This window comes from Sitophilus oryzae, unplaced genomic scaffold (genome assembly GCF_002938485.1).
Source record: "Sitophilus oryzae breed Bouriz unplaced genomic scaffold, Soryzae_2.0 scaffold_1440_pilon_pilon, whole genome shotgun sequence".
Lineage (NCBI taxonomy): Eukaryota > Metazoa > Arthropoda > Insecta > Coleoptera > Curculionidae > Sitophilus > Sitophilus oryzae.
Window position 1 is genome coordinate 6,759,613 of NW_022146105.1, and position 7,924 is coordinate 6,767,536.

Consider the following 7,924-nt stretch of genomic DNA (forward strand, 5'->3'; position numbering starts at 1 on the left):
TATAAAGCTTGAAGGATAATTGTCTTGATGTAAAATGATCTTGATAGTCTCAATATTTTTACCAAAAAAGATGGGTGATTAAGTTTTTCAGATCTATTTAATAGGCCTATAATTTTTGCTCTTTTCTGCAAAATTGGATTATTTGAATGAACCTTTAGAATTCTACCTGAACTGGTTGGTTTTATGAACCAATTAGTCATAAGTGTCCCGTCCTCATTTCTGAAAATTTCAACGTCCAGGAAGGATATTTTGTTGTCCGTCTCAACTTCGGAGGTAAAAAGGTTCAAAAGGCTACGGAATGTTTCGATTTTATCTTCCGGTACTGCTGTTATCGCCTTCCCAAACACCCACGATTTTTTTTATGCATAAGATGTAAGATTTCACCGTTAGCGCCTCTTCCACTACTAGTAACAAGTGATGATCCAGATACTTATACAAAATTATTTTCTTTGGTAGATAGTCGAAGAAAAACTTAGTAAGTCAGTACCCTTCAAAATTGTCTCTTATTCCTTTGGTGGGTTAGTTGCTTTGCAGATAGCACATGAGCTGGAGAAAAGAGGACATCAAGGTACTGTCGTATGTATAGATTCATCGCAAGATTATTTCCATGCATTGGCAAATTCGTTGGGAGCCGAGTGTGATGATAAGATTCAAGTCAACTTAATATCTTACATAATGGCAATATGTCTTCCAGTAGATGTCGTTACAAAGAATTTTGTGAGTACTTAGAAGATATTACTTACTATCTTTTTAGTGGTAGAATCACAGCTAATATTCTGAATTATTTTTCTGCACATGCAAAATAATAAAAAGCTGAAGTAAAATATTTTTCGATTGCAGAAAAAAAGAATCGAGTCGTATTTCCGTTTATCTAATTGACAGATCAAAACAGTTATCTCAAGTATCGATTTTTATTGTATTACTTTTAGCTAATACAGGGTGGCGCACCTCATTCGCCTCGGTTGATTATACGAAAAAGGAAAGATGTAGAAACAAAATATTTTATGGGTATATATGGGGAGGCAATGTGCACAATTTAAAATTATTTTGAAATATACAGGGTGTTTCAGAATTAAAATCCATACCAAAGTTATATTTCTATTCCGGTATTTTATTCCGTTTTTGGATTCTTAGGCCCAAAAAAGGCATCTATTAAAAATATGTTTAAAATCTTTGGTTTTTGATATATTTCTAGATATTTAAATATGCATGCTACAATAGAATAGATTATTAACACCCTGTACATTACTTTTTAGAATTAGTTCTTGCTGAGTTTAAAGATGGGGAAATAAACTTTACTGAAAAATGTTGTTGCTTCCTTAAATTTATACAGGGGTACCAAAAATTGCTGATCTATTTTAAGGAATTATTTTATACACAAAGTTCGTTATTTTAAATGGAAAAGCCTGTGTTTTTTTTAAATAAATCGAAGCAGATTCAAATGCTCTTTCAAACTATATTAGGGTTTCCTATACCTATCTAGCTCAGATGTTGAAGAAAAAGCGATTTTTCAATAAAATTCCAATCAAGATGGTTTGTGTCGCCATGGAAATTTTCTAGTAACAGTTATAAACTATTTTCTAAATCGACATTAGTTTGTGGGCATTATTATTTAGATTAATAATATATTAAAATTAATAATATTAAATAATAACTTAAATTTACCTACAATAGTGTAATAAGCAAGTATTCTTTATTTTATCAAGAAAAATAAAGCAATATCTGCTAGCGGAACGAATTTTATCTCCTAGTGATTTTATTTTGTGAAAAAAATTGCTTCTTGGCCTCAAGGGCTTATGCTCAAAGATATCCAGATAGGAATCTTTCTGATAAGCGTTCCTTTGAAAAACTACTTGTCCTATTTCGCAGAGCTGGTAGTGTGGTTTTTAAAAAACCTATTAGACAGAAACCTCTCGTTGGAAGTTAAGAAAATGAATTTGCCGAAATTGGCTCTTTTATAGAAAATCGAAATATCTACAAGTCATCGTAAATTAAATCAGAGAATTACTTCTTCGTTTTACTTGATAGAACAATAAATACATATTTAATAAATATTATTTATTGAACTATTATATAGGTAAATTAAATAAAAGTAAACTGGTATAAATTTAAATAAACTAATTTCAATTTTGAAAATAGCTACTAACTGTCGTTAGAAACTTGCCATTACGATATTAGCCCTCTTGATTGCCATTTTATTGAAAAATTGCTCTTTATTCAAAATCTGAGCTAGATAGGCATAGGAAACCCTAATATAGTTTGAAAGAGTTTTTGAATTTGTTTCGATTTATTTTAAAAAAATACAGAGTGTTGTATTTGAAATATCAGAGTTTTTATGTAAAATAGACCACCAATTTTTGATACCCCTGTATGCATTAAACGAAGCTATCAAATTTTTCAGTAAAGTTTATTTTTTTGGCTTAAAATTCAGCACAAGAATTACTTTTGAAAAGCAATGCACAGGGTGTTGACAATATTTTTTTATTATGGCATGCAAATTTAAATATCTCTAAATATCTCAAAAACCAAAGTTTGTAAACAATTTTGTGTCAACGGATCCAAATATGAAATAAAATACCGGGTGTTCCATAAGAAAAAATATAACTTTGGTGTGGATCTTAGTTCTGACATACCCTGTACATTTCAAAATAATTTTAAATTATGGACATTGCCTTCCCACATATACCCATAAAATATTTTGTTTCTCCATCTTTCCGTTTTCGTATAATCAACCGAGTACTCAAATCCAATATTTCATGTTATTTCTATGTTTACATTTTTTATGAGTTTTTGCAGCAATCTGATGATATAATATTGTAAGACAATTAAATATACCCCTATATGTATAATATTAAATGATGGGGATTCTTTTCCAGAAATTATAATGTACGAATTTAAAAATTTGGATCAAGATATAAGTGCATGACATGATAGTTTTGAATAGGCTGTGTGTGTGATACTATATTATATTATAATTTATTTCTTGAAAATTATACATCCATGAAAACTACATTTCATGAAACTTAGTCTGCAATAGTGGTCACAAAAACATGCGCATTTTAAATAGATTTAATCTCTTTTAGAATCAATTATTAAATTGCAAAAGTATTGAGGAACGTTGGGCTCTGGCCGAAAATATTGCAGCACCCGTAATCATTCCTTTAGGTAAAGAATTTATCGTAAGTCTCTATAAGAGACTGAAAGCGATAGTTTCCTGGACACCGGCTTTTAAGCTTGATTCAAAAATTATCTTGTGCAAAGCCAAATTATCCAGTGTAAAGATGAAAAATAACGACTATGGACTTGAGAAAATTTCCCAATATCCGGTTATTGTGAAGGAATTCGATGGAAATCATGTCTCCATGCTGGAAAATCAAGATTTGGCCAATGAGATTAACGAAGCATGTTGGAATGACACGTCTACTAAAGACAAATAGATATTTATATTTACCTTTGATATGTTATCAATAAAGTAATTTCTGTAAACAGCTCTTTTTTTTTATAAACCCATATATAGTTATTTTAGTTAAATGTTACGCAGGGTCCACACTTGCTATATAGCACTGCTACATATCAAAGATAACTTAATATGTTACATATTTTTTAGTCATATTTTAGCAAATTTTAGATAACTAGCAAAATAAAACACTAAATCACCACAAAAAGTGTTTTGGGAAACCAAAACACTTTTACTTTTACATTGGACGCGCGTTTCGCTAACCATGTTAGCATCATCAGCAGATGATTAAAAACTAAACTACAATCTACAATTTTAGCGTTTATATACTCGCTCAGTGGGCACCGAGTGGGCGTGGCAAGATCTAGCGAACAGAGTCAGAGCCCACCGAGCATAACAGTTAGATTTCCGCCACTAGAATACTAGGAACAAAAAACTTGAAGGAATTGGACCGTTGTCTCTGTTCATACTATCTTTACATTTATTAATTCTGATGCTTTCATATGCATTTAATTGCCTGTAATTTGAGACTTGTTTAATTAATTTTAAATTATTAAGATCTATACAATGTTCTTTATCAACAATATGTTCGGCAACGCAAGATTTATCCGGTCTTTAAATCTAGTTAATATTGATCTTCTAGTTTGCCTAACATATTTCTGATTACAATCTTTACAAGACCTTTCATAAATACCCGACCTTTCCAGTGGAGGTGTTTTATCCTTTGGATTACCTAATAATTGTTGTAATTTATTATTAGCACTATACACAAGTTTATAGTTGACATTCATAAAAAAATTCCTTTTAGACCACGGGATAACTCTCTATTAAACGGCATTGAAAAATACTTTGACGTATCTTTCTCTAAATTATCATCTAAATTTCTTGAAAAGTCGAATTTTCAGAAATCATTAACCCATACCTACGTTTTAAGTTTTAAAATTGCCAAAATTTTTTTTTCGAAATATCTAGTAATCTTTATAATAAACTTTTTCAAAAATCCAAAAGGCGCATATTTATGACCCCACAAAACTGCAATTCTTTCCCCATTTAACAGACTCTTTATCTCCAGTAGTTTCCGAGATACTCATAGAGAACATCGTAGGAAACTCACCCTGTATAAGCATTTTACAAATTAAATTTTTAAAATTGATGTTCAAATTTGGCGGGCGGACGATAAGTCCTCGACCGCGGAGTAGAAGCACCGCGTGTGCAACAAAAAAGGATAAAGATAAGATAAATGGAAGTCGTTGATATGTTTGCCACAGTTTCTATAGAAATTTACTTGTCCACGTAAGTATAGTCTGTAAAACGAATAACTTTGAATTTGACAGTTCCCGCGGGCTTTTCTAATGTTAGTTTTATTAGGTTAGCACTTTGAATAAGAAGACTAAGGAAGGAGCATAATGCTATCCATGTATTCATGCATGGTGGGCGGCAGGCGGATGAAACTGCCATTTGAATTTTGGAAACACGGCGGAGTTTCTGCCAGTAGAGGGATAGATGGCGCTGCGTAGAAATTTCATCTAAAGTCCCTAGATATTCATCTAGGGACTTTAATTTCATCATGATTTTATCAAGTCATCCACAGAGTATAGTTTAATTAACAATTCGTTTGATTCTCTGTGGAGTAATTGGAGTAGTTGGAGTAGTTGAAAAATATAAATATTTATATAAAATGTTGATAATTTTACAGCGATGTGCTTTGTTACCCTATGAATAAACATTGATATGAAGTTGCTTTCGCCAGAAACAATTATAATTAAATAATTTAATAAAAATTTAATTTCTAAGTGACCCGGATCAGTTAGATCAGTAAAATAAATTGAAAAATAAACGTCATTCCATATCTGGCAATGTCTGTCAGTTTCTGTGAAGTGGAAGTGAATTGTGATTTGTTTTTATGGGAATATTTACGGATTTTTGCGAATTTAGAGTATTTTGGACGATAGGATTGTGAAATTTAAAAGCCAAGTAGTTTCATATATAAGATTAATTAATCCCTGTGATAATTTTTATGAAATTTCTCATAATCAAAACAAATTCTTTCAACAAAATGGCTGTCTCAGAAATTTGGAAGATCATTAATTTTAAAGTTTTATTTAAGTGTATTTATTCGAATCAAGAATTTGTATAACATATTAAAAGCTTAATTTTAAAGGTTGTGCAGTAATTTATGTAAGTGTACGCTTTTAGATAAATATTAAATATACAAATTTGCAAAGACAAACAAGTAATTTTAAAAAGATCATTTATTTATTTAAACGAGTATAATCATTAATCATTAGGTTGAAAATATATTTGTATTTACTTATTTATATATTTTCTATACCCTTGTATTATTTATAAGCCCTATATGTCCTGTTTTATTTGAAAAAAAAATGCTTCGAGTCATCGAGAATAGATTTAATAACAATTTTGTCCCTTGGCTTTGTGTATTATATAATGTGAATTGTAAGATGTTTCTATTTGAATAGGTCATTAAAGTTGAGATTAAAGTTATACCAAATTATATTCACGGTAACTATATGTCTTTTATATAATGAATTATTTATTTATAATTTATAACCTTTTTTATAATTACTTATAACTGATTGTATAAATTCTGATAACTTTTATATATACTTGTATAGTGTTGAATGTGTTATTATGTAATTTTAACAATGTTATAATAAAATAATAAAGTTACAGATTTTTCGTGTTTTATTCTAATTTCAGGGATAATTTCAACCTAGATTATTAATTTATTTGTATCAAAATACATTATTTTTATTTTGTAAAATGTTTTGTTACAAATAAGTTCATAATCTAGATTGAAATTACCAAATATAAGTAAAAAACTTATGAACTGGCAGTAAAGGTCCATTTGAAAATATGGCGCGAACTTTTAGTTCTGGCAGTAGCCCGCTTGGATCGCGTCGAGCGCGTGTTTCCAGGCTTTAACATAGGAGTTTTCATTTCTTTCAGTTAGTTATTCTATGGTGGGCGGAAAAAGCACCATAAAAGCTCTCTAGGGTGGGGATCCTTGACAGTTCTGTTTGACGATTCATTTGACACATTTGAATTTGATTTGAAATTTTGTGGATTTGTCAGTCTTTACGGAGCTTATTTTATGTTATTTATTATTTATTCTACTACTGATAGTTGTATAAAGGTAGTAAATCTAGATGGAAATTGTGGCAACACTTAAATTAACAGTGACACTATAGCGATTTATCGAAAAAGACTCTAAAATAGTTGGTTGCATAGATAAAAAACTTATAATATTAAATAGATAGGCAACTTATAATACATTTCAATTTTATTATACAAGGGCGCCTCTGGTAGTCGGAGGAAGAAATACTAAGGGAAGAGAGGGATGCGGGGAAGTGGGGTTGTTTTAGTTAATTTAAAATAAATTTAGTCATACATGTAAAAACACTTTGTGTGCTTTTAATTAGGTCGAACATATTATAAACGATAAATCAACTTAATTAAAAGCATACAAAGTGTTCTTATATGTCGGATATTAATTAAAAAAAATATTAAAAAGACTAGTAATAGTATATATTAAGTTGTTACAGTTATAATTTAATCTTTGGCGGTTTTCAGCAAATAGCAGGCAGTTTTACATAATTTTCCTCCCTTTGAAGTGAATTGGAAACGGCTATATAATTTTGGCGTAGGCAAAAGATTCCCAGTTTGTTTCCGTTTGAGATCTGAAATAATAAAAACAAATTAAATTAGATTTAACCATCTGCTGATCATGCTAATATAACGCAACGCGTGTCCTTAATTCCTTACATGCGTAAAAAAATAATTAAATAACTGCTCAGCAAGTAGAATTTATTAGCAGTACTAATTTAAAAAATCTATAACTGTAAGTAGGTAGATATATTTAATTTACTTACCATTGGATCCTTCGGAAACCCGGTGTACAACAATTAAACTCCATGCTCCATGATAAAAAATAACTAACAGTCTATACAAAACACAAATTGTCTCACCATTTCTAAAAAACATTGTCTAAAACAGAATACTGCCAAAAAATCTGAAGAAATTACAATAATTCGACAAATCAAAACGTAAAATCACAACAAAAGCGTCTCTGAGTGTCTCGTGTCAGTTAAAAATCAAATGTTATTATTGTCAGATATTGACATTTGCATTGTTGATATTGACAGTTTTAATATTTTGCGCCTCTGCAACTTGGAGGAAAAACTATTTTTAATGAACTGTCATTTCCATTTAAGTTTCCCAGCCATGGTTGGTTGTGTAGCGTGCGGTAGATCTCGGCAAAAATTGAGTGAAATAATGGAACAACTTTTCGCTAGTAAGTGACTATATAATATACATACGTGTAGTAAACCGATCATTTATGAAATTCACTTAAATTAACTAAATTATATATTTTTCTTGCATTTTAGCTTTTATTTAGCTTGTCAAAGATTAGATGTCAAAGAATTTAGATACGTTAATTTGACTTGC

At 30.1% G+C, this 7,924-nt stretch overlaps 1 protein-coding gene across 1 annotated transcript in view; it reads left to right on the forward strand.

Moving 5' to 3' along the window:
• Positions 1-3,437, forward strand: part of LOC115876592 (fatty acid synthase-like) — a 66,489-nt gene extending 63,052 nt beyond the window's left edge. The window contains 2 exon segments of the mRNA XM_030892412.1: positions 457-717; positions 3,084-3,437. Coding sequence (XP_030748272.1) covers positions 457-717; positions 3,084-3,437 — 615 coding nt within the window.
• Positions 3,438-7,924: the final 4,487 nt, after the last annotated feature.